This window comes from Trichosurus vulpecula, chromosome 9 (assembly GCF_011100635.1).
Source record: "Trichosurus vulpecula isolate mTriVul1 chromosome 9, mTriVul1.pri, whole genome shotgun sequence".
Taxonomy (NCBI): Eukaryota; Metazoa; Chordata; class Mammalia; order Diprotodontia; family Phalangeridae; genus Trichosurus; species Trichosurus vulpecula.
This window is the reverse complement of record NC_050581.1, coordinates 76,807,452-76,834,458: the sequence shown is the minus strand read 5'-3', so window position 1 is coordinate 76,834,458 and position 27,007 is coordinate 76,807,452. Positions and strand designations below refer to the sequence as shown.

General features: G+C 47.0%; 1 protein-coding gene across 1 annotated transcript in view; it reads left to right on the top strand.

The window, feature by feature from the left end:
• PKD1 (polycystin 1, transient receptor potential channel interacting) overlaps positions 1 to 27,007 on the top strand; it is a 56,770-nt gene that overhangs the window by 17,630 nt on the left and 12,133 nt on the right. The window contains exons 14-33 of the mRNA XM_036739578.1: positions 109 to 3,725; positions 4,198 to 4,347; positions 7,849 to 7,992; positions 8,204 to 8,483; positions 9,980 to 10,193; positions 10,896 to 11,055; positions 11,461 to 11,613; positions 12,206 to 12,350; positions 12,607 to 13,221; positions 15,265 to 15,421; positions 16,473 to 16,725; positions 18,211 to 18,406; positions 20,963 to 21,133; positions 21,248 to 21,391; positions 21,918 to 22,128; positions 23,615 to 23,741; positions 24,086 to 24,202; positions 24,835 to 24,884; positions 25,156 to 25,349; positions 25,712 to 25,805. Coding sequence (XP_036595473.1) covers positions 109 to 3,725; positions 4,198 to 4,347; positions 7,849 to 7,992; positions 8,204 to 8,483; positions 9,980 to 10,193; positions 10,896 to 11,055; positions 11,461 to 11,613; positions 12,206 to 12,350; positions 12,607 to 13,221; positions 15,265 to 15,421; positions 16,473 to 16,725; positions 18,211 to 18,406; positions 20,963 to 21,133; positions 21,248 to 21,391; positions 21,918 to 22,128; positions 23,615 to 23,741; positions 24,086 to 24,202; positions 24,835 to 24,884; positions 25,156 to 25,349; positions 25,712 to 25,805 — 7,192 coding nt within the window. The remainder of the gene's footprint in view (positions 1 to 108; positions 3,726 to 4,197; positions 4,348 to 7,848; positions 7,993 to 8,203; positions 8,484 to 9,979; positions 10,194 to 10,895; positions 11,056 to 11,460; positions 11,614 to 12,205; positions 12,351 to 12,606; positions 13,222 to 15,264; positions 15,422 to 16,472; positions 16,726 to 18,210; positions 18,407 to 20,962; positions 21,134 to 21,247; positions 21,392 to 21,917; positions 22,129 to 23,614; positions 23,742 to 24,085; positions 24,203 to 24,834; positions 24,885 to 25,155; positions 25,350 to 25,711; positions 25,806 to 27,007) is intronic.

Here is a 27,007-nt window from a genome sequence, read left to right as displayed (position 1 = left end):
TTTTTGTCTTTGTATTTCTAGCACCTAGTGTGGTGCCTGACACACAGTAGGTTCTTTTAAAATGTTTGATTGACTGATTCTTCTCTTTCCCATATCTCTCTCCTTCAGGTGACTATAACCTCACAGTGTTTGTGTTCAATACCTTTGAGAATCTGACCCAACAGGTACCTCTGAGTGTCCGGGCTTCCTTGCCCCTTGTCACTGTGGAGATAGACAGTGGAGCCCTGGTGGTTGGCCACCCCATCACCTTTGCCCCATGCCCGCTGCCCTCTCCAGCTGGTGTTCTGTACATGTGGGACTTTGGGGATGGCTCCCCAGCTGTGCTGAAGAGTGAGCCAACAGCCAGCCATACCTACCTGAGCAGGGGGGTATATAACATCAGCCTGGTGGTCAACAACACTGTGAGCAGCGTGAGGGCACACCTCTTTGTCCGAGTGTTTGAGGAGATTCAGGGGCTGCGAGTGAGTCCGGTTGTAGCCACAGAAAAGGGCATGGCTGTCACTATCAATGCTTCGGTGGAATCCGGGGACAATATTACATGGACCTTTGATATGGGAGATGGCACAGTCCTGACTGGCCCAGAGGCCTCCGTCCAGCATGTCTACTTACAGGATGAGAACTGCACCATCAAGGTGACCGCAGCCAACCCTGTCAGCTCCCTCTCCCAGGTCCTGCCCATCCACATTTTTGTCCTAGAAGTGCTGAAGATCGAGCCTTCATCCTGCATCCCTGAGCAGCCTGAGGTCCAGTTAACTGCCCATGTGACTGGGGACTATACGCACTATATCTTTGACTGGACTTTTGGGGATGGCTCATCCAATGCCACCGTTCACGGCCACCCCACAGTGACTCATAACTTCACCCGCAGTGGGATTTTCCCTCTGTCGCTGGTCCTGTCCAGCCTCGTCAACAAGGCCCATTACTTCACCAGTGTCTGTGTGGAACCTGAGGTCGGCAACATCACTCTTCGGCCTGAAAGACAGTTTGTGAGGCTTGGAGAGGAAGCCAAGCTTGAGGTTCAGGCCTTCCCACCATTTTTCTACCGCTACTCTTGGGATTTTGGGGCCGATGACTCTGCCCGCTCAGGAGGCACTGAGGTGAGCTTTACTTACAAGGTCCCTGGAATCTACCTGGTCACAGTGACGGTGTCCAACAACGTCTCCTCAGACAATGATACAGCATTTGTGGAGGTTCAGGAGCCCATGGGCATCACCGGCATTGAAGTCAACAGCTCTCGTGTGCTAGAGCTAAACCAGCCCTATCTGTTCTCTGTTACGGGCAATGGGAGCCCAGCCAGCTACAGCTGGGACCTGGGGGATGGCCAGAGGCAAGAGGGCCTGCAGGTCATCCATGCCTACAACCGCACCGGCAGTTACACAGTGAGTGTGGTAGGCTGGAATGAGGTGAGTCACAGCAAAGCGCAGCTCAATGTCACAGTCAAGAGGCGGGTCGAGGGTCTGAGCATCAATGCCAGCCGGACGGTGGTACCATTGAATGGCTCTGTGAGTTTCAGTACCGCACTGCAGGCAGGGAGTGATGTGCACTATTCCTGGGTCCTCTGTGATCGCTGCACCCCGATCCCGGGCTCCTCCACCATATCTTATACTTTCCGTTCTGTAGGAACCTTCAACATCATTGTCACTGCGGAGAATGAGGTCAGTTCCCTGCAGGACAGCATCTTCATTTATGTGCTGCAGCAGATTGAGGGGCTACAGATGCTGGGTGGGGGTGACGGTGGCTGCTTCCCTACCAACCACACCCTCCAGCTTCAGGCAGCAGTGAAAGATGGTACTAACATCTCCTACAGCTGGACAGTGCAACGGGAGAGTGTCCCCATCTACACTGCCCAAGGGAAGGTCTTCCCACTGATTGTCCCTGAAGCTGGCACTTACCAGATCCAGCTGAAGGCCGTCAACATGCTGGGAAGTGCTACAGTCAACAGGACACTTGAGTTTGTGGAGAGTGTGGGGCAGTTGGCAGTGTCTGCCTCCCCCAACCCTGCTGCTATTAACACATCTGTCAACATCAGTGCTGTGATATCCAGTGGTACCAGCATCACCTATGCCTGGCTCCTGCAAGAGGGAGTGTCTGTGGAAGCCACAGAACCATTTGTCATCCACTCGTTCTCCAGCCCAGGGCTGTGGGCAGTCACTGTCATAGCCAAGAACCAACTTGGCTCAGTCAATGCTACAATCCACGTGGATGTGCAGGAGCCTGTGGCTGGCCTCACTGTTCGGTGCGGGGAGTTAGGCAGCAGTTTTGTGGTTTCAGGCTCTGTTGTTCACTTCTGGGGGGATCTGGAGCATGGGAGCAATGTAAGCTGGTCCTGGGAGTTACCAGACATCATTAGGAGTGGACAAAGAATGACTAATGTCTTTCCCAATGCTGGTACCTTCTCCGTCCGGCTTAATGCATCCAATGCTGTCAGCTGGATCACAGACAGCTGCAACATCACTGTGGAGGATCCCATCCAGGGGCTAGAGCTCTGGGCGAGCAGCAGGGTGGTAGAACCAGGGGAAAGGGTCCATTTCAGCATCCGCCTGACCTTGGGCTCAGATGTAAATTACCGTCTCCTAATCAGTGGGGGGGTCACCACAGGTCTGGATGGGCCCAGCTTCTCCCATAGTTTCCCTAGAGTGGGTGACTATATGGTGACTGTACAGGCAGAGAATCATGTGAGCTGGGAGCAAGTGCAGGTGCGCATATCTGTCCTGGAAGCCATTGGTGGGCTACAGATTGTGGGCTGCTGTGAGTTAGGTATACCTACAGGTGGGGAGAGAAATTTCACAGCCCGGGTACAGAGGGGGTCAAGAGTCTCGTATGCCTGGTATTTCTCCCTGCAGAAGGTTCAGGGTGACTCTCTGGTTATCCTCTCCGGCCGAGAGGTGGCTTACACCCCTGTGGCGGCTGGGCAGCTTGAGATCCATGTCCGTGCCTTCAATGACCTGGGCAGTGTTAACCTCACCAGGACCATAGAGGTTCAGGACCTCATCCAGGCAGTGGATCTCCATCCTGGAAGCTGCTTCACGAACCGATCAGCACAATTTGAGGCAGCCACCACACCAAGCCCCCGGCGTGTATTCTATCACTGGGATTTTGGAGATGGGTCCCAGACCCAAATGACCTCCACACCCTTGTCTAACCACACTTATCTGCTCCCGGGGGACTACAACATAAAAGTCAACGCCTCCAACTTGGTTAGTTTCTTGGTGGCCAAAGCCACAGTAACGGTACGAGTGCTGGAGTGTGAGGAGCCAGAGGTAGAAGTGGCCCTGCCCACCCAGGTGGTGATGCGTCGGTCTCAACGTAGCTACCTGGAGGCACATATCAACTTACGGGGCTGTGTCACCTACCAAACTGAATACCACTGGCAAGTGTACCGGGCAGCCAGCTGCTTACATTACAAGCGCTCCGCCCACGTGCCACTGCCCGGCGTGGATGTGAGCCGGCCTCAGTTGGTTGTGCCACGGCTGGCCCTGGCTGTGGGTGACTACTGCTTCGTGTTTGTGGTGTCCTTTGGGGATACACCCCTATCACGCAGCATTCAGGCCAATGTGACGGTGACACCTGGCCGGCTTGTGCCCATCATTGATGGTGGCTCCTATAGAGTCTGGTCCAACACACGGGATCTAGTACTTGATGGTGGCAAGTCTTATGACCCCAACCTAGAGGACGGTGATCAGACCCTCCTCAGCTTCCACTGGGCCTGTGTCTCTTCCTCCAAGGTCAGTTAAGCTTCGGTGGGATTTCTATTCGGCGTGGTCAGGGGATGGGAGTGGGCAACAGGGACCAAAGGACGGTGGTCATTGGAACAGGCAGGGGCATTATCAGTGGTTTAGAACAGCTTGCCATACACATATCCCACTGGATGTGACTAACAGGAAGAGTGATGGATAAGCAATGGGAAACCAATTTAGCACCCCACCAGAGACTGCTAAAATTTTTTGTGTGCGCTGGTTACTCCTTATGCAGGAAACCCAAGGTTAATCTTTGCATGGTAACCATCCCCCTGGACATAGAGTTAAAATGAGAAGAGGGATATTTTGAATGACTATCTCTTGGGGCAGATATCAGCTACTACTACTTATCTTGGGAGATCTCCCTGAGAGGACAGCTGTATGGAAGGATCACTCTCCCCTTCCTGGCCTGTCTGATGGCTTCTCTCTTTCCCTTTCCATCCCATCTGGTGGCATATAGAGTCATCCTGGAGGGTGTCCCTTAAACTTTGGCCCCCGAGGGAGCAGCGTGATCACCATTCCCAAGGAGCGGCTCGAGGCTGGTGTCGAATATACATTCAACCTGACTGTCTGGAAGGCAGGGAGAAAGGAAGAAGTGACCAATCAGACGGTGGGTACCATTGCTCCAGGGAGGCAACACTCCTTGGCAACCCTAACCAAGTGATGAGTGAACATACCTAAAAAAAGGTATTCAAGTCCAGGAATTAGAAGTATATCCACACCTTCCAGTGTACTGACGTCTCTTTGACAAGGTGAAAGAAGGGGGACAGGTCATGGGGAGTATGATTTATATTGTCTAGAGAAGAAGTGATATTGCCAAATCACGAAGAAGAAAAGGAAAATGGAAGTGTGGATGAGCCCAAACAATGGACAATCCAAAAATCCTTGTTTTTTAATGGGTGCATTCAGATACAAACTCATGTTCAAGCAAACACATTCCTGCTGTCTCCCCTCGACTCTCTCTGGGACAGATTCCATTTCTTTCTTAGCACAGCTCAGTGTTAGCAAAGGACCCAGCTAGAGGACAAAGAAGGAAGGGACTGTTGACCTGGGAGGCAGATAGTTAAGAGATGACTTTTTAGTCTGGGGTCAGGGCTGGTGTCGCTTCCTTCAGCGGGGTGAGCTCATTAGGCTTGGCTAACGTTTCTATAGTACTTACCATGTGCCAGGCCCTGTACTAAGTGCTTAACAATTATGATCTCGTTTGACCTTCACAGCACCCCTAGGAGATAGGTTGTGTTATTATCCTTATTTTAAAGTTGAGGAAAGTCACACAGCTGGAAAGTGTATGAGACCAGATTCAAACTCAAGTCTTCCTGACTTCCTGGGTCTCTATTCACCGCTTCGCCTAGAAAAGAACTCAGAGGTCGTCTGGTTCAATGTATGCCTGAACAGGAATTTCATGGGACTTCCACCAGTCCATTAAACTGTCTTTTCTCCTCCACTCCCCCCCCCCATTTTTCATATGAACTATTACCTAGCATCCTCTACTGGTACCATTGTTTTTTTTTTTTCACTCAAGTATAAATCATTGTGTTTATCCCTAAATATTTAATTTCATCTTATACTGTGCCTGTTGTTCTGGACCGCTGAGACTTTTTTTGGATCCTGACTGTCATCCAATGTGTTAAACTGTGTGAGGCGGTAGAAAGGACGCTGGACTTAGGATCAGAAGACTTGGGTTCAAATCCTGAACCACTTATTAGCTATGAGCCTTAGTTTCCTCATCTTTAAAAATAGAAATAGTTACTTTATCACTTATTTTACAAGGTTGTTGTTACGACAGCACTCTGTAAACCTTAAAGTGCTGTCTAAATGTCAATTATTAATATTAGCAGCTCCTCCCAGATGCCCGTCATCTGCAAATTTGATCAGCCTGCCACAAATGCCTTCATCCAAGTCGTTGGTAGAAGTGTTGACTAGAATGAGGACGGTAATAGCACCTACCTGCCAGAGTTGTTGTGAGGCTCGAACAAGATCGTATTTGTAAAGGGCTTGGCACGTTTGTTATTATTGTTCAGTCATGCCTGATTTTTTGTGACCCCATTTTGGGATTTTCTTGGCAAAGGTACCGGAGCAGTTTGCCATTTCCTTCTCCAGCTCATTTTACAGATGAGGTAACTAAGGCCAACAGGGTTAAGTGACTTGCCCCGGGTCACACAGCTAGTAAGTGTCTGAGGCCAGATTTGAACTCAGTTCTTCCTGACTCCAGGCCTGGCACTTATCCGCTGCACCACCTAGCTGCCCCCATGGCTTGGCACATAGTAGGCACCTAGTAAGGATTTGTTTCCTTGTTCCCCACATATTTGTCTTCATCCAAGTAATTGATTAAAAATGTTGACTAGGACAATGTCAAGGACCTAGCCTCCACTTAATACTTCTTCCCAGATTGTCAGTGACCCATCAGTCACTACTACTTGGATCCATTCTTTCAGAAACTTTAAAATCTACCTGACTGCCCACCCCTCTCTCCATCCTCTTGTTCACAAAGCTAGCATGAGCGGTTGTGTTGTGTGTGTTACTGTATCTACAGCATTATCCTGATCTACCAACTTAGTAACCACCGGGAAGATACATTAGTTCTTCGGGATCACTACTTTCCTTTCTGGCTGCTCAAAAAACATCCCTTTAATAAGGAAGGCATTCCATAGTTTTTCCAGAAATTGAAGTCAAGCTCCTCTAGCCTGTAGTTGAGAGGATTTACCTTCATCCCATTTGAAAATGAGAATATTTGCCCATCTCCCCTGCCTCACAGTCTTTCAGAGGTCCCTGATGTTGGTTCAGTAATGACATCTATCTGCCAGTTCTTTCTGTATCCTAGGATCATGGAATTATAGATCTTGAGGCAGATGCCGTCTAATATAAGCACGTCAATTTATAGATGAGGAAACTGAGGCCCATGGGGATTGAGTGACTTACTCAAGGTCAAACAGGTGGTCAGTATGAGGGACTTTCCCTTATGCCTGTGCCGCCATCTGGGCTGATGACTTCAGCGTATTGAAGGCACCTGGTGACTCCCTCTGGCTGAGGACAGTACTCTAAATCTTTCCAACTCACTAAGCCTTGCCCACGTTTGCCCTCTGCTGGAATAATAGGTCCTGCAAAAAACACAAGGCACCCTGTCCCCCCATTTAAAAAAAAACGACTTTTGCCCCCTTCTTTATTATATGAAATGACTCTATTCATAGGGAGAGTATTAAGGGTAGGATGTAATGGGAAATGTAGGTGATATCAACAAAATTATACCGATGTCAAAAATCCAACACCAATGTCGAAAAGAGATCTGTATAATTTTTTTAAAGTGACTATAGGGTCATTTCCATGACACTGGGGCTTTGGGTAAGGCTTTAGTGGAGGCCATAGTCAACACTCCGCACGAGATTACTTGTAATTCCCCCTGCCTTGACCCTCCCCAAAATGTTCTCCTTCTTTTTCCCTCCTTCCAGTTCATGGATTTGCGCACAGAAGTGCAACTTTTTGTTATAGAATGCTTCTCTACCCCCTCATATACAATCTCTTGTTTTTGAATAAGGTCTCTTCACCCATTGCTGAATTCCAGGGAGGAGTCACACCCTGCTAAGTCTCAGGGATATTACAAGGTCTCATTTTCGTCCTTACCTTAGACCAGACATAGAGTTTATTTTATATATTACCTCTACTCTGCACATTCTTACATAGCTATCAGAGGCCATGAATATTATTATTGATTCTCTTCCTGGATATTGTGGCCTGTGAATAACTGGGCTGCTCACCCTATGGAGGGTTTATGGTAGAACATGGACAAGTGTCACTCAATGAGAGGCAGGCATGGAGGGGTTCTGATTTGCATTGTTGGAGGGAATGCTGCCAATATTGAGATCACAGTTCCATTAGGGTATGTCATACCCACGGCTCTTTGTGGTATCTGATGGCTGTTTTGCCATCTGTTGGCATGGATGGTGGGAAGTTAATGGTTACTCCCTCTCACCTGCCCCAGGGAGCTAGGCAGAAGTCCTATCGTGCTTTACCGTGGATTACCATCGATATAGAGGATAAATTGGAGGGGAGAGACAATGGAGGCAGAAAGACTTCAGGCAACTCTTTCATTCTGCTGATAATCTCCTTTCTCTAGGTGCTGATCAGGAATGGTTTGGTGCCCATTGTGTCGCTGGAATGTGTTTCCTGCAAAGCACAATCAGTGTATGAAGTGAGCAAGAGCTCCTATGTGTACCTGGAGGGGACCTGCCACAACTGCAGTAGTGGCTCTAAGAGAGGGGTAAGGAGCCAGGGACGAGTCTGGGATGAGTATTATAGAAGGGGGCCATGCAAGGACAGGACATGAAATGGTTGGTTACGTTTTCTTCTCACCCACTGGAGTCTGAGTCTGCATGTTTCTGGGTGGCTATGTGCAAACCTGTGTGCGCATGTAGCTGTCATTTGTGCGTGTCTTTGTGTATGTACACGTGGTTATTTGTCTCACCTGGCAGCGATGGGCAGCCCAGACATTCAGCAACAAATCCCTTATACTGGATGAGTCAACAACATCAACAGGCAACTCGGGCATGAGGCTGGTCCTGAGGCGAGGTGTGCTTCGCGATGGCGAGGGCTACACCTTCACCCTGACTGTGTTGGGCTGCTCCGGGGAAGAAGAAGGCTTTGCTTCCATCGACCTGTTCCCCAATCGCCCTCCTATTGGAGGTTCTTGCCACCTCTTCCCTCATGAAGCCGTCAGGGCTCTCACCACCAAGGTTCACTTTGAGTGTACAGGTGAGGACAGTCCCCAAGCCACCAACAATACTCACCCTCAGTTTCCTCAAAAGTCTTCACCCCACAGAATATTCCCACCTTCTCATTTGTTCCCCTCATGTGGGTCAGGAAGAATTCTGTCTGTTTTCCAAAAGGATATACTGAGGCCCAGAGAGGTCAAGCAATTTGTCTAAGATCACACAGTGAATCAGGGTGGTGGGTAAAGGAGAGAGGCTGGGCAGAGAGCCCAGGAATTCTGATTCTCAGGTGACAAAGGACCACCTCTGATTCATTCATTCAGTAAACTTTGAGTATCTACCATATATAGAACACTCTACTAGAACTTGGGGTGGTGGGGTGGGGCATTGTGAATGCTAAGGTTAAATAAGATGAGGTCCCTGACCTAGTGGAGTTTATTGTTGAATGGGGAGAGCAGGTGAGGACGAAACACAAACACCAGTTTCTATAATATACAGGACTATCCAGTAAGTGCATGAGACACCTATAAGCAAAGTCCTGTACAAGCTTTTAAGGCCAAGGTTGCTACTGAAAGAGAGAAAAGACTTCAAATCAGGGAACAGTAGGAGCAAAGATGTGAAAGCAAGAGAGCAAAGGACATGTTGGGAGATCCGAGAATGGTCCTTTGGCTAGAATAGAGAGTATATGCAGGGAAAGAAAGAGAAAGCTGGAAATGTGAATGACTTCAGGGAGGACCTTGAATGCCAAACAAGGAAGTTGGAACCTGGCCCAGTGGTCACTGAAGATTTTTGAGCGGAGGTGTGATATGGCCAGATCTATACACAAGGGAGAGTATACCAGCAATGATGGATTAGCAGCCATTGCAATAGTCCGGGTAAATTATAATGAGGATCTATAGTAAGATGGTAGCAATGGGAAGAGAGGGGTGGTATAGTGGGAGAGATTTTACAAAAGTAGAAGCAATAACACTTGGTAACAAATTGGATAAGTGAGGTAAGAGGGAAGGAGGAATGAAAGGTAACCCCAGGGTTTGTGGCATAAGAGACAGCATGAAGCGGTGCCCTGGGAAGAAAGTGAAGTCAGGAGGGTCAGGTTTAAGGGTAAAGACAACATGCTCAGTTTTGAACGTACTGAATTGCCAAAGAATTAAAGGTCATAGAGGGTAAAGAAAAAAAAGGCCATGGGAGTTGATAATTTGGAGGTCACTGGTGACTTTTGAGAGCAATTTCAATATCAGAAAGATACACAAATTCCTAGTTATGGCTTTGATCCATTTCCATGTCTCACTTTCCTACTCCATCTACTTCCCAGGGTTGTTGTAGAGATCAAGTGAGATAATATTTGTAGAGTGCTTAGCACCACCTAGCACATAGTAGGCCTTAATAAGTGTTTATTTTTTCCTTATCTTCCTTCCTGTTCTCCACCTAAGGTGCTGACTTTTGTCATGGTGTGCCCATGGTAGGGTGTGGAGGAGGGTGAGGCAGGGGAAGGGAGAACAAGGTGTCCGGAGGGACAATGCTGCGCTGTGGTTCTTGCAGGCTGGAGGGACACAGAAGACGAAGATGCCCCACTGGTGTATTCCTTACTTCTGCGGCGCTGCCGTCAAGGCTACTGTGAGGAATTCTGCATCTACAAAGGCAGTCTCTCTGCGTATGGAGCTGTGCTGCCCCCTGGCTTTAAGACCCACTTCACTGTGGACCTCTCGGTAGTTGTGCAAGACCAATTAGGTGCTGCCGTGGTAGCCCTGAACAGGTAAGGGGGCAGAGGGGCATTCTAAACCTTGGGGCACCAGCCTACCCAAGAATGTCAGTCAACCAGTCAGTCATATATTTATTAAACACCCACTATATGCCAGGCACTATACTAAGTAATTTAAGGGTCCCCTGTGGGCCAACCCCTGAGCTAGGCCCCCATGGAGTTGAAAGGGTTAGAGAGAAAGAATTGGGATAGATGGCAGAAGACATCATTGAGGGAAACGTGATTATCTTTGGGAAGAAGTATATAAACAAGAAGTTTGGTTCAGTAGAAGGATGCTGGATTTGATACCAGAGGATCTGGGTTTGAATCCTGGTTCTTTCTACCTGTGTGAACTTAGCCGCCTAACTCCTCTGGACCTCAGTTTCCTGATCTGTTAAAATGAAAGGGGTGACTTTCGTGACCCTCAGGGAGCTCTACATCTATGATTCAAGTCAGATACATTTCAGGATGAGCTTGTGAGCACTGAAAAAATGAAAAGAAAATTAGTATTCCACGTGGAGTAAGGCTAACTAATCATGGGAGGAGGTCTCCTGGAGAAGAGGGTTGGTAGAGCGGTTTTTTGGAGAGTGGGGAGGGTCGTGAGGATCTGCTAGGGATGCGCATTTTTCTGCCCAGCCTAGAGGTCTGGCTTCTACTCTTGGGCAGTCATTGCCACCCAGGCCTCATCCCCATCCTTACCTGGCTGTCTCCTCCCAGGTCTCTGCTTATTACCTTGCCTGAGCCTTCTGCTGGATTCCACTGTCTTACCCACTGGCTCTACAGCCTGACCGAGACAGTCCTGCCAGGGCTGGTGAAACAGGCCGACCCTCAGCATGTCATCGAGTACTCCTTGGCCCTCATCACCGTCCTCAATGAGGTCAGTGCCATCTCCACCCCTACCCTGGATGGGCGACCAAGGGAGGAGGCAAGAGACTGGGCAGCCCCAGGGTAGTTGATCAATGTCATGGTTGAAATTTAAGAGATCATTTCCTGAGTTACTTAGACTGATTTCAGAAAGGGAGGGATCTCAAATGGTGACTCTTCATTCCCTGACCACCACTGCAGATCAGTCAATCAATAAACATTTATTAAGCTCTGTGCTAGGGGCTGGGGATTCAAAGACAAAAATGAAAAAAACCCAGCCCTCTGTCAGTGGATCAGAGGCTGTTTTTAAAGATCATTAATTGCTATGGGGAATTTGAGGTGTGTGTGAGGAGATGTATACAAACCCCCAGGTTTCTCTGTGCTCTGATGAAGCCCCTATTTCTTCCTGTCTCATCAGTATGAACAAGTGACATCTTCAGACGAAGAGGCCAGCCATGAGAGGCAACTCCGTGTGCTGATGCGAAGAAACATTACTGAGATCCTTGTCTCCCTTCGTGTCAACACTGTGGATGATATTCAGCAGATTTCAGCTGCCCTGGCCCAGTGCACGGTACGCTGAGCCACCCTGCTCCCCTCCACACCCCTGTTTCCTCCCTAACAGCTCAGACCCATTCTGCAGGATGGGTGCCCTAGGGAACCTGGCTGGGGCTAGTATGTTTCTCCTGCAGGTTGGGTGGCTGAGAGGTAGCTGATGGCTCCTTTCATTAGTGTTTCTTTGAATCAGATTGAATCAATACTTCTCAGGTCTCTGATTATTTCACCTTATCTCAGTGTTAGAGTAAGCTCTTGGGGCTGCAGAAAGAACAAGGGAAATTGTGGTGAGCAGATGAGCCCACTGTGGGACAGGAAGGAAGGCGAAGATGAGAAAGAGATGGGAGATGGGGAACGATGAGGAGGCAATGATTCATAGTGTTAGAAAGCCAAGAATGAGGGGCATGTGGAGTAGGGGAGGAGCATGCTGTGTGTGAGGGAGATTAATAAATATGAAGGGTTGGGATTGATGGTGAAGGAGGGAGTAATGTAGAACCTCAGATATCCTTTTTGGGAAGAAAACAATGGCCATCTGTCTGCTCAGACACACTGGATACAGGTGGAAGGAGGGGGGGAGGGTGAGCCTATGACACTGGGCTCTCTCCCTGCAGGTAGCAAGTAAGGAGTTTGTATGTCACTCTTGCCTGAAAAAAACCCTGAACAAGCTGGAGAACATGATGGCCATCCTGCAAAATGAGACCACGCAAGGCACCGTGACCCCCACGGCCATTGCTGACAACATCCTCAACATCACCGGTGAGCCAGGAGGGAAACCTAACACAGGGAATGGGTGATGGCAGAGGTCAGGGAGAGGGCTGGAAAAGAAAATGGGGAAGGGAAAGTGCCCTTTTCTCCCAGTCGGGGGCTTCCCTATTGGATTAAGAGTTTCCAGAGTCAGTGGCTATGTCTCCCACCTGCTCCCCATTCTGCTGAAGGTCCAGCTGAGTGCTTTCTATGCTGGGGCTCATATTATGGGGCTGGCAGTAACTGCCTCACTTTTTATCTCCCTCAGGCGACCTCATTCACCTGGTAAACTCAGATACCCAGGACCTAGAGTCTACAGAGCTATGCAGCAAACCCCATACCCTTCTAGTGGCCTCCAAGGCTTATAACCTCTCATCCGACTTGATGCGAATCCTCATGAAGTCTCGAGTGCTGAATGAGGAACCGCTGACCCTGGCAGGGGAAGAGATTGTGGCTAGAGGCAAACGTTCAGACCCCTTCAGCCTGCTATGTTATGAGAACACCTCTGATTGCCAGTTTTCCATCCCACCTGCTTTCAACAGCACCTTCTCTGACCTCACTGATGTCATCCAGCTCATCTTCCTCGTGGACTCCAACCCCTTCCCCTTCGGCTACATCAGCAACTACACGGTTTCCACTAAGGTGGCTTCCATGGCCTTCCAGACTCAGGCAGGGGCCCAGATCCCAATAGAACGGCTGGGCTCTGAGAAGGCCATTACCGTCAAGGTGTCTAACAACACCAGCGGAGGGAGTGGGGACCGAGTCCTCTCCACCAACACTGCCATCATCCAGCCTTGTACATCTGTCAGTGCCATCATTGACCCCCAAAACCACAACCCTGAGGCTGGCCTGCACTTCCAGCTTAACTACACTGTGCTGAATGGTGGGTATAGTGGGCTCAGCATCCTTAGGGGATCTGTGGCAGGGAATGTAAGGGCCCTAGCCTGTAGCAGGAGGAGGCAAGTCCTCAAGGGCAGCGGTACATTTCTCTTGTGGGTTTTTTTTAATCCTTTACTACTGATTTTACAGCCGTTATATTGTTTCTTCCTTTTAGCAGCCCTAGAATATAGTTAATGAATGAGTTAATGTAAACTTTGTAAACCTTATAAATCTGTAAATTGACAAGATTTATTAAGCACCTACTATGCACCAGGCACCACTGGTAGATACTGAGGATACAAGTATGAAGAATGAAACAATCATTCCTTCTTGCAAGAAGCATGAATTGTAATGGGAGACTACAACATATTTAAGTACATACTGAATAAATATGAAGAGAATAAATACAAAGTTGTCAGAAACAAAGTATTTAGGGAGAGAAGACACTAGCAGTTTGTGGGGATCAAGAACAGTTTCATGTAGAAAGTGGCACCAGAGCTGTCTTGAAGCAGGAGAGGCTGAGGTGAGGAGGGATGTCCCGGCATGAGGGACAGCCAAGTGAAAGGCACAGTGACCAGAGATGGATTGCTAAGAGTGACAAAAGCCAGTTCGGCCAAAGCGTAGAGTGAGGAATAATAAAGAGTGATGTCCAATGAGGCTGGAAAGATTAGGTCAGCCCAAGGTCGAGGAGGGCTTTCAATGCTAGACAGAAGGGACAATATCCGAGAGGCAAGAGGGAGTTTATCAAGTAGGAGATTGACATGGTCAAAACTACACTTAAAGAAAATCGTGGCTGCTAACTATTATTATTAGGTTCAATAGATGAAATCTCCATTTTATAGATGAGCACACGGAGGTGCAGAGAGGTTACGTGATCTATCCAAGACTGATTGATTCACAAATTCATTTATTACAACCAGTTGGCCTAGATAAAGACTACAGATCTCGACTCTCCCAATTCAGTCTAGTAGTTTGTTGTTTTGTAACAACACCATTAAAAAACAGCAACAATGCGATGTTTCTGGAATGTGGCAAAGGGGCATATTTACTTTTCCCCCTGAACTAGGCAGCATGGCGCGGTAGATAGAGCAGTAGACTCAGAATTTGGAAAAACCTGGGCTCAAGTCTCGCCTTGGACATTCTACTAGCCGTATGAGCAAGTTACTGAAACTCTGTTTCCTCATCTCTGAAACGGGGATGATGATCGCACCCTGTCTCAGAGCTGTTGTAAGGATCATATGAGATAATGTGCATAAAATGTTCCTTAAAAGCCTTTATAAATGAAATGCGATTAATAAAGCCGTTGGTTCTCCACAATATAAAGTAATATGTATATTCATTGGAAATGCAAAAATAATGTCTCTTCAACTTTGGAAAGGAGAGAGACCCACACGCTCCCTTTATCCCTCTGGATTTGGTCCCAACTTTTTTCTGACTTGGCTCAGGTATCCCAGGAATCATGTGGAAAGCAAAAGGGAGAAGGCAGCCAGGTGGTACAGTAGATAGCGCTCTGGGCCTGGAGTCAGGAAGAGCTGAGTTCAGATCCTGCCTCAGACACTTAACTATCTCTGTGACCCAGAGAAAGTCACTTAACTTCTGTGTACCTTGATTTTTTCAGCTGTAAAATGGGTGTAATAATAACACCTACTTCTCAGTCTTGCTGTGAGAATTAAATGAGATCACATATGTAAATCACTTAGCATAGTGCCTGGCTATTAAGCACCAATAGGTGCTTAATAAATGCTTGTTTAAAAAAGGTGGGGGGGAGACTGTAGATCATTCACAGTGTTGTCTATGAAAGGCCCACTGTCGAAATTCTGAGTACCTCCCACCCTCTCCGTAAACACATGCCCACACTCTCTCAAACCTAGGCTTAGTGCAAAGAAGTTGTCCCAGCTTCAGATCATACCTGCTCACCTGATGTTCTTGGCCCTGTGTACTGGAGGTCCCAGGATCTGCTAGAGCCATGCCTCCCACGGGCCCTGGGGCTTGGCTGGGGTGGCTCAGCCATTGCAAAGGTAACTTTTGTCTCTGTACCCTGTCCCAGAGCGATACCTGTCTGCCGAGCCTGAGCCCTTCCTTGTGGTCTATCTGCACTCGGCCCCACAGCCCAATGAGTACAATTATACAGCCAGCAAGAAGATTGGCTTGGAGGCATTGACCGGAGGAGACCACAGGCCTTACACCTTCTTCATCTCTCCAGGGTAAGTGCTTCCTTTTTGTGCTGGAGCCACAGGAAATGTTGTATGGAGGAACAACTGAGTAGAAGAGAAGAAGAAATCAGAATACCTCACATTCAATGTGGTGGTCTGTTTTCCAACTGTTTTCATATATACCCTGTGAGGAAGAACATCAACCCCATTTTACAGAAGAGAAAGCTAAGTGACTAAGCCCTGGTAACACAGGTAGTTTGGGGCTAGAATTCAGTTTTCTGATTCTTGGTCAAGTTCTGTTGTCTCCCAAAGCAGAGGCTAAGTGACTTCCTTTATGGGTTCTCATCCTAGGGCTGATTCTTTATGAAACAAGTTTAAAAACTTGTTTTTAGAAATATTTTAATAACTATTTCAGCATAATTGGTTTCCTTTGGAATCTATCTGTACATTTTATCTTATGCATTTAAAAATATTATCCTGGGGCATATTATTCTGAAAAACTTTGCACACTTTTGAGAATCATGCCTTCTGAAAAGGGGTCCATCGACTTCACCAAGCCCCCAAAGGGGTCCATGATACAAAAAAAGTCAAGAACCCCCGCACTCTAATCACATCAGAAGTAATGAGGTCCATGATGGCAAATGCTATCCGCATCCGGAGAAAGAACTATGGAGTCTGACTGCAGATCAAAGCATACTATTTGCTCTTTTTTGTTTTGTTTCTTCTTTCCATTGGTTTCTTCTTTCCATTGGTTAAAATTTTTCTTTGCAACATGGTTAATGGGAAAATATGTTTAATGTGAAAGTATATGTAGAGCCTATATTGAATTACATGCCATCTTGGGGAGGGAAGAGGAGGGAAGGGAGGGAGAGGGAGAAAATTTGGAACTCAAAAGCTTGTGGAACTGAATGTTATAAACTAAAAATAAACAAATGCAATTTTAAAAATAAATAAATTTTTTAAAAAAGAAGAAGAAATGAGGTCCTGGGGCTAAAGGTGGAGATAGAGGAGGTATGGAAGCTCCAGGCCCATAAGGAGATGATCCAGGACACCTTTCCCAGGGTCTTCGAGCTGTGACCCTATTCCCATTTCTGCCCTCTAGGAAGGAAGACACAACAGCAAGTTACTACCTGAATATGACCAGCCATTTCCGCTGGTCCGAGGTAGAAGTGACGGTGGGTCTCTACACGTCCCTTTGCCAGTACTTCAATGAGAAGGAGATGATGTGGAAGACAGAGGGCATCGTGCCCCTGGAGGAGACCTCCCCCAGCCAGGCTGTCTGCCTCACACGTCACCTCACAGCCTTTGGTGCTAGCCTCTTTGTTCCACCTGGCTCCATCAAATTCATCATCCCTGTGCGTAACTTCCATTCCTTTAGGGTCTTTTGCACTTGGGGCAGATGTTGTGGTTGGCCTGGGGTGGGAGAATGGCCTCTGTGGAAATGAGCTGCCATCAGTTATCCCCAAGCTGGTATGTTAGCGCTGGACAAGAAATGGAAAGTGGAAGGGGTAGGGGAGAGACAGGGGATTTCAGTTTGGTACAATTCCAAAAACATTCATTAAGTGCCTACTATCCACAAGTAACTGTGCTGTGTGCTGAGGGTACAGGGATGAAATCAAAACAGTCTCTGCCCTCAAGGGGGTTACATTCTACCGGAGGAGTTATTACTCCATGGACTCAAATGAATGGGGGAGGGGAAGGAAGGAGAATAAGCATTTGTGATAAGCTTTTTTGACAAACATTATCTCATTTGATCCTCTCAACAGCCCTTCGAGGTTAGGGGGTGATGTTATCCCCATTTTATTTATAATGGAGGGAAAATAAGTAGGTACAAAATTACCCCTAAGAAAGTCAGTACAAAGTAGATACAAAGTATTTTCAAGAGGAAAAGAGCGCTTACCACTGGGAAGCTGAATGAATCAATGACTCAGAGAGTGAAAAAGCATTTCTTGTGCATTTAATATGCCCGGCTCTGGTGCGTAGCACTGGAACCAAGAGAACTAATCCCTTCCCTCTAAAGCTCAGTGAAGACCAAGCAACCCGGAGATTTAGGGATCCTTGCTTCAAGCAATTCTAATAAGAAAAGCTTAACAAGAAGATTGCTATTTTTAAAAATGTTCTCTGTCTGACAAAAGGATTCACTGCAAGGCTTAGTTCAAGAACTCTAAGTTCATTTAAAATAGGAACCTTTGGGACAGCTAGGCGGCGCAGCAGATAGAGCACTTGCCCTGGAGTCAGGAAGATGCTAGCTGTGTGACCCTGGGCAAGTCACTTAACCTCGATTGCCTCCCCCCCTCCCACAAACCCCAAAACAATCAAAAAATGGCTATATTAACAGTGGGGCAGGTAGGTGGTACAGTGGATAGAGCATAGGCCCTGAAGTCAGGAGGACCTGAGTTCAAATCTAGCCCCAGACACATAGTAGCTGTGTGACCCTGGGTAAGTCACTTAGCCCCAATTGCCTCCCCACCCCAACCCAAAAACAACAACAAAAAATGGCTATATTAACAGTGGGGCAGGTAGGTGGTACAGTGGATAGAGCATGGGCCCTGAAGTCAGGAGGATCTGAATTCAAATCCAACCTCAGATACTTAGTAGCTCTGTGACCCTGGGCAAGTCACTTAACCCAGAATGCCTCCAGAATAAAAGAAATAAAGTAAAATAGGAGCCTTTTTTTTAAGGGACAGGGGGGTTGTAAGGAGAGGTGAAAAGACTGGTATGACTGGAAGGTAGTTAAGAAGGAGGGGGACTGCTGGGGGGAATCAGGGCCCTGAGCGGGTATGGTAGTCATGATGGAGCTAATGCCAGCCTTGGGCATGACAGTCTTTCTCTTGGCACAGGACCCAGCTCCAGGCATCAACTACATTGTGCTTCTGACTTGCGCTGTGTGCCTGGCCACCTATGCAGTGACAGCTTTGATTGTCCACAAGCTGGACCTGATGGACGTCAGCCGAGTGAGCATCATCCCCTTCTGTGGGAAGAATGGTCGCTTCAAGTATGAGATACTTGTCAAGACTGGCTGGGGCCAGGGCTCAGGTGAAAGCAGGCAGAGACAGCTGGACTGGTTGCAGGGGCTGGGAGGGGGCGGGCAGGACCGGGTGGGGGCTGTGGGAAGGGTTAGCCTGGCCTTGGGGCTGGATGTGGACAGCCTTGCTTAAATGCCCTAGCACAGAGGCAGTTAGGGAGTATAGTGGATGGAGTGTTGGGCCTGGAATCAGGAAGACCTGAGTTCAAATGTGGTCTTAGACACTTAACTAGCTTTATGACTCTGAGCGAGTCACTCAACCTTTGTTTGCCTCATTTTCTTCAGCTATAAGGTGGGGATAATAGCAGGCTTACTCCCAGGATGATTGTGAGGATATAAATGAGATAATGTATGTGAAAAGCTTTGAAAACTTTCAAGTGCTCTGCAAATGCTAGCTACTATGATCATTAACATCATTTACCGTGCCTGCTTACCCGCTGCTCACCTTTACCAGACCATCTTGGCCTTAACACTCCCTATTTAAGGGCTGGGATCTCGAGGACAAAATTAGAATCTGAGTTAGAATAGACCTCGGAGGCCATCCATCCTGTGCTACTTGAACAGGAATCCCTGACAAATAGTCTTCTAACTTCTGATTAAAGACCTCTAATAATAAGCAATTCACACTCTCCTGAGGTAGCCCATTCTACTTTCAGACAGCTCTAATTGTTAGACAGTTTTTCCTTATTGTAAATTGAAATTGGCCTCTAAGTAACTTCCACCCATTGGTTCTGGTTCTGGCCTCTGGGGCCAAATAGAATCAAGTGACTCTCTCTTTACCACGGGACAGTTCTTTAGATATTTGAAGATAGCAATTATGGGCCCCTTAAGTCCTCTGTAAGCTAAACAGCCCTAATTTCTCTCAGCTGATCCTTCTGGGACAAGGTCCTGAGTCTCCTCACCCTTCTGGTTGCCCATCTGAACATTATCCAGCTTGTCGAGATCCTCCTTAGAATGTGGCTTCCAGAATTGAACCCAGGGCTTCCAATGTGCTCAAAGCAGAGTCGAGTGCTGTGGGACTTCCACCACCCTTCTTCCAATGCTAGATTTCTATGAAGGCTACCTGAGATTGAATTCATTTTTCATTGATATTCAGCTCGTTGAGTTTGCAGTCCACTGAAGTCCTCAGGTCTTTTTTGAATGACCTAATTGTTTAGGTTTGCTTTCCTTATTTTGAGTTTGCACAACTGAATTTTTTTAAGTCATAAGTAAGATGTGACATTTGCCTCTATTACACTTCCTCTTGTCAGTTTTGGCTCACAGTTCCAAACTTCTTCGCTTTAGCCTGTTGAGATCACGCTAGATCTTGATTCTGTTATTCAACACAGTAGCGAGGCTCATAGGATCTGGACCTTAAAACAACCATCTGGTCTGGCCCTTTCATTTTAAAAGGAGGAAACCGAGGCCCAGAACAGGGAGGCAGCTTGCCTGGGTTACACAGGTAGTAAGTAGTGGAGCCAGGATTCAAACCCAGGTCTCTCTAATTCGAAGTTCAGTTGTCTTTCCTGGAGACCACAGCAGCCTCATAGCTTTCGTAGCATCCATCGATTGGATAAGCTTGTTATCATCATACAAGTCACTAATGAAAATGTCAGCAGGCCACACTTACGGCACTCATTAGAGATCTTTGGTCGGGATAAAAGTAGTTCCCTAATTACTGCTATTTAGGTCAAGTTGTTCAGGGGTTTATATAACTCTAGCCCATGCCTCTCCATCCCGTCCACAAGGATATTTTAAGAGACTTGATAACAAGACTCCTTACTGGAGTAAATCCAGGTAAGTAAAGCTAATGTCTTTGACCTTCCCCTCATCCATCAGTTTAGTAACCCAGCCAAAAAGGAAAATGGGCTTAGCCTGGCATGAGGGCAGAGGTCTCAGAGAACACAAGCTTGCCCTGGCAAGAGAGACATGCTTCACCAATGGTCCGCTGAGAGGAAGCCTGAGGAAGTGGATGGAATGCTGGGTTTAGGATCCGGTGACCACGTTCAAATCTCAGCTCCCTCAAAGCTCGGTTTCCTCATCTGTAAAACAAATGGGATTAGGCTAGATGGCCTCAAAAGTCCCTTCGGACTTATTGTTGATGATCCAGTGATCTAATACATTGATCAGAGCTCCATGATCTTTCTTTGGTGTTTATTTACTGTTATATTTGCATGGTCATTGTATAAAGCATTCTCCTGATCCTCCTCTCTTTGCTCTGTAGCAGTTCATGTAAGTCTCTGAATTCTTCATATTTACTATTTCTCATGGCAAAACAGAATTCCATTATATTGCCTACGGTAGATCATCATCAAATCTCAGTGATACCTGTGAAATTACAATTCATCTTTTTGCACAAAGATCTCTAGTTTGCTTTGTTGCTCATACCCTGGGCTTTGGTGTATAGAAATCTAAGTTCATAAATATCATTCCTGCCCCTCTTCCAGGTTCCTATCCCCTGCTGGACAGCTCCAGAGCTTTTAGCCCCTCCTATCCCCCAGACTCTGACTTTGACGGTGCCTTTGCAAAAACTGTCTCCAGGGCCTCTCTATGCTAAAGTCTCTCTACTTTCCCTCCCTTCTGTCTAGGCACAACAGCCCATGTGGGCATCACCCTCTATGGGGCAGATGGCCGAAGTGGACACCGGCACCTGGATGGAGAGAGTGCTTTCCATCGAAACAGTCTAGATATCTTCCAGATTGCCACACAGCGCAGCCTTGGAAGCGTGTGGAAGATCCGAGTGTGGCATGACAACAAAGGTGTGGGGAGAGGGCTTGGCCAGTCGGGACCTTCCTTCCTCTGCCCACCATGAGCTGGTTTCTTCTTATGAACCATGGTCCAAACCCCTATGGCTTCCTGTCTTCTGTCCTTAGGACTTAGCCCAGCCTGGTTCCTGCAGCACGTTATTGTCCGGGATCTACAGACTGGCCGAAGCGCCTTCTTCTTGGTGAATGATTGGTTGTCGGTGGAGACTGAGGACAATGGGGGCCTGGTGGAGAAGGAAGTCCTAGCAGCAAGTAAGCCTTCCTTAGCCTCTGGATCCCTCCTTTAAGTCTTTTCTCTAGCTTCCTTTCCCTTGATTTTAGCCCTATGTCTTCCATGATTTTTCTGATTTTTCACTTTTCAGATTCTTGGCTCCATCCAAGAAATTCCCATGCTTGTATATGTCTCTGTCTGTCTGTGTGACAGTAAGCATGGGAGTAAGCATGTTTGTGGGTATTTGAGACTGAGAAGCATAGATTTAGAGCTGGAAGGAACTTTAGAGGCCAGCCATTGAGCTCAGTCCTCTCCTTTTATAAATGAGAAAAATGAGACACAGAGGGGTTAAGTGACTTGCCCAGGGTCACACAGAGAGTGAGTGCCTGAAGCATAATTTGAACCTGGGTCTTGTTGACTCCATGTTCAACCCTCTATTCCCTACTCCACACTGTATCAAATTGAATGTATATGTGAGGGGGAAGCTAAGTGTGTGTGAGAATGAATGTGTCCATCTCCCTTCCAACGTTGGTGCCTTTCTTTTCCCCCTTTCTCTGTGCCCACTAGGTGATGCCACACTGCGCCGGTTCCCACGGCTGCTGACAGCAGAACTCCAGAGAGGCTTCTTTGAGAAGCACATCTGGCTCTCATTGTGGGACCGCCCTCCACGGAGTCGCTTCACTCGGGTTCAGCGGGCCACCTGTTGTGCCCTCCTCATCTGCCTCTTCCTGGGTGCCAATGCTGTGTGGTATGGAGTTGTCGGAGATGTCAATCACAGGTGGGTATTTCTCCCCTGCCCCCCAGCCATCCTGGGCAGTAACATCTAATCTCCAACCCTTTCCCAATGATATCCCCCAAAGTGAAGCGGCCAAGGTGCATGCCATCAGGTCCATTCCTCTCCCAAATACACGCCCGTTCAAGGATGTACATTTTCTTACCCCTCATGGTCTCCTGTGGCAGTACCTGGTCCACCTCACTATCAGAGACCTTTTCCCTTTTGGTTTTATCTGAATCTCTCTGCCTCCTGCCATATTTTCCCATATTACCTTTCTTTCTATCTTTTTAAATTTTAAATTTTTCATTCAAGATTAAATACAAAATGAGAAAAGAAAAAAAGAACATTTCTGTGTACACAGTAGAATATCAGAGAAGATTCAATATAAAATAATAAATTTCTGCTTCATGAAAACCTCTGTACTAAATCCTACACATTGCTTTCAAAGCAACTCAACTTTTCTGTACTTCCTTCTAGGTTTTCTTTTGTTCTCTGCTGTGCACTTTTTATTTTTTTCCTCCCTCCCTCTCTGCCCCCTTGCTCTAGAGAAGGCTACAATTAAACATGAATACGTATACATATCTATAAAAACACATATATGTGTACACACAACTATACATATATGTAAGACCATACTATACATATTTCCATTTGTTGGTTCCCTCTCTGGAGGTGATAGCATCTTCCTTCATAGGTCCAAGTCTTTCCATGTTTTTCTAGATCAACCAGCTTGTTATTTCCTATCTCACAGCAATATTCCTTCACAATCATATCCTATCTGAGAGATTGACTAAGAAAGTTTCTTCCCAATTTTCTGCTTTCCCTCCAATCCCAACTACATTGGTTTCATTTATACAAGTAATTTTTAATTTAAAATAATCAAAATTATTCAATTTATACTTCAACAGTGCTCTCACCTTATAATATAGTTTAAGGTCTGGTACTGCTAAGTCTCCTTCCTTTACATTTTTTCCTTAATTTCTTTGAAATTCTTGACCTTTTATTCTTCCAAATGAATTTTCTTATTATTTTTTCTAATGCAGTAAAATAATTTTTTAGTAATTTAACTTGGATAGCATTGAATAAGTTAGTTAAATGAAATTGTCATTTAAAAAAATTATATTGGCTTTACCTACCCATGAACAATGAATATTTCTCCAATTATCTAAATCTGACCCATTTGTATAAAGAGTGTTTTGGCTATTAACTTTTTCTCTATGACAAAGTGACTTAAGTACCCTCAGAACTGGGCCTGGAGTCAGGAAGACCTGAATTCAAATTTGGCCTCAGACACTTAACTAGCTGTGTAACCCTGGGCAAGTCATTTAACCTGTCTGCCTCAGTTTCTTCAACTGTAAAAGGGGAATAAAAATAACACCCCCAGAGTTGTTGTGAGGATTGAAATGAAATAGCATGTGTAAAGCACTTAACATAGTACCTGGTACGTAGTAGGCACTTAATGAATGCTTGTTTCCTTCCTCCTTTGCAGCAATATACCCATGTCCAGCCTGATTCCATTAAGTGTGGACACAGTGGCTGTTGGCCTGGTGTCCAGTGTGGTTGTCTACCCCCTCTACCTGGTTATCCTGTTTCTCTTCCGAATGTCCCGGAGCAAGGTAAGAATGGGACCAGTGGCATGGTAGACATGGGACAGAGGGGCCAGGACCTACAGGAATGGGATGGGGAGGGGGGTAATTATTTAAGCATCCTTTTGTTGGGTAGAGAGTGGATTTGGGGATTATTGTCTATGGGATTTGCTGCCCAAGTTCATTCAGTCCTCTGCCCTGCTCCAATTCATCAGGACATAGTATAGTCCTAACTGGAAGCAGAGTTGAATAAACTGATCTCTAGGAAAGGGGAAAAGCAGCTGCACGAGTCAGTCAGTAAACATTTATGAAGCACCTACTGTGTGCCAGGCACTGTGCAAAGTGCATCGGGCTGAGTGCCATTCTTTCTACAGGTATCAGTAAGCCCTGACCGCAGCCCTGGGGGGCAGCAGGTGCTGGACATTGAGAACTACCTGGAGACGTCGGTTCTAGACAGCTCCTTCCTCACTTTGTCTGGGCTCCGTGCCGAGGTGATGGGGACTGGGCATAGACCTTGCATGTGACCTGCCTCCTTGTTATAAGAAGCCTGGCATGGCTGTTCAGTAACTAAGAGGCCATGTGGAAAGAGCCTTGGTCTCAGGGACCCCAAACACAGAATGTTCAAGCCAGATGGAATCTCGGGAGCTGTACACTCCCCCCGTTCCCCAGTCAGCCGACCTTGGTTGAAAGAGCGACTTTGGGCACTTTCTAGTTGTGTGACTGGGAATGATTCTCCTGTAACCTCTCCATGCCTCAGTGAGGATAACAGTACTTACCTTGCCTGCCTTGCAGGGTTTTTTAAACCTTATGTTGCCATATATTATTATTGTGAGAACTCCCACTTGATGCTGAGGCTCTCTGGTTGGGTCCCAGTGATCCCCAGGCAGGGGGTGCTTAGCCTTTTGTGTGTCTTGGACCCTTCCTGCAGTCTGGTAAAGCCTTTTGACCCCTTCTCAGATTAATCCTTTTAAATTCATAAAGTAAAACACATAGGATTACAAAGGAAACCAATTACCTAGAAATATAATTTTTTTAAATGTTCATAGATCCCTAAGATGTTGGTAAAGTCCATGATTCTCCCTGGCCATCATATCTCTGAGATGCATTATATTCTTCTCCACAGGCATTTTCTGGACAAACTAAAACAGATTTGTTTCTGGATGATTCTAAAAGGTGGGTGCCCCTAGAGCAAAATCATGTTGGGTTCAGGCAGACGTGAATATGCATTCGGGCATCACATCATGCATACGCAGCTGCCTGGATTCTGTGTCTATTTTTCCCCACATGCCATGTGGGCATTGCTCTTCCACAGTCCCATGCTGTTTGCCCCTGGAGGACATGGTTTGTGTCCCTTGCATGGATTTCTCTGGGTATGGTCAGGTGTGTTTGTGTGTTTGTCAGGCTCTCATGTGTTCCTCTGGGTGGGTGTGCTTGCTTCTCACAGCCTGATGCACTGGCAATCCAGTGATGGCACTCTTAGCTGGCCAGACCTTCTCAGTGACCCTTCCATCGTGGGTAACACACTTCAGAGGCTGGTACAGGCTCGGGCTGGGAACACTCAGGCCCTGGAGGTCATGGAAGAAGATGGTCTCTCCCTGGGCAGCCCCCCTTCTCAGACCAAGTACTTCTCCACCTCAGGTGAGTAAGCAGGCCTTAGTTTAGGATGAAGGAGGACATGGAATTCTTTTATGATCAGAGTACCTTCTCTATTCTGATGGAAAACCAAGGCAGAGGCGCAGAAAACCTAGGGGAGGGAGGATTTCCTATTTCAGCCTTCCCAGGAAAGGGTGTGTTTCTAGGTTGGGCCATAGGCAACCTTTGGTCTTTCTAGCTGTATCCCTAGCAGTTCTGAGCCATTTGGGAAAAGTGGTAGCTCGTCCTTAGGGGGGTGGGGGGCTGGGGAGAAGGGCTGGGAGAGTGTGAGTGATGGATAGAGCCATAGGTCTTGGCCTGACCCTGACTTATGCCCAACACTCCTCTGCTGATTCTGCTTCCTCTAGACGAAGATCTGATCCAACAGATACTTGCTGAGGGAGCCAGCAGCATCGCCCCTGCTAGAGACACTCACCTGGAAACGGATCTCCTCACTGGCCTGTGAGTGAAGCGGGAGCAGGATGTTCTTGTGGGAAGTGAAGCAGAGTTGGAACAGGCAGGGAGGATCAAACCTTTCTGGGCCCAACTTTTGGGATGGAGGGCAAGGTCGTCTGTGGTGTGATGGGAAGGAGCTCGAAATCTCCCTCTATTGACCATTTCCCAGCTCCTTTCTTCAAAGAAATTAGCAAATTTGCATGCATTGATTTGGGAAGGGAGCCCATCTTGCCATTGTTAATCTGATAGAGAAGTAAAAATGTATATGGGGAACAATCTAGAGGGCAGAACCTGTAGAAATAACTGCCGTCTAAGCAGCAGATTTCTAACCCATCCACTGGTCAGGTGATTGCTTATAATAAGTAAATAAACTCTGGATCTCCAACGTGTGTGTGTGTGTGTGTGTGTGTGTGTGTGTGAGAGAGAGAGAGAGAGAGAGAGAGAGAGGAGAGAGTCAGAGACAGAGAGAGAGAGGAGAGACAGAGAGAGAGAAAGAGAGAGAGAAAGAGAGAGTAAGCAAGCAGCCTGAGGGACTGAGAATTCTCTACTTACCAGAACAAAAAAACATCATTCTAGTCTTACCAGGAAGTCTTTTTTTTATTTTCATCATATTCGCACTTTATATAGTTTACATATGTTTTCTCTCTCTCTACTTGGAGTGTGAGCTCCTCACCAGAAGGGATAGTTTCATTCTTTGTACTTTCATTCCCCCTATGCCTTGCCCAGGGCCTGTCACATAACATAGGCTCTTAATAAATACTTCTCGGTTGATTGATTAGATCCCTTCTGCCTAACCGAGGCCTGGATCACGCAGATGAGTGAAGACCACAGAGCCCAAGGCATGAAAGTCCCCGAGCCTTGTTATGAGGCTGTCATTAGGACCATCTGTCTGGGTTTAGCTGATACCAGAGGCCTCTTGGTGACTCAGTAACTGGCCTCCTGAGTTGAATTCAAAGGCCTATCCACTTTGTATTGAATTTCATGCCCTGGGAAGGAGGCCCATTGTGGGGTCTTCAGTTCCTTAGAAGGCTTCTGTCCTGAACACCATTATAGTGAGGTCCCTGCATCAGCATCATGGAGGCTTTCTCTGGTGCCTTCCTTTCCTCCAAAAGGAAATCTTCCCATTTCACAGGTGGGAAGAATAAAACACAAAAAGACTCAATTACCCAACCAAGGTCTGAACTGGGATTAGTTCTCACCCCTATCTT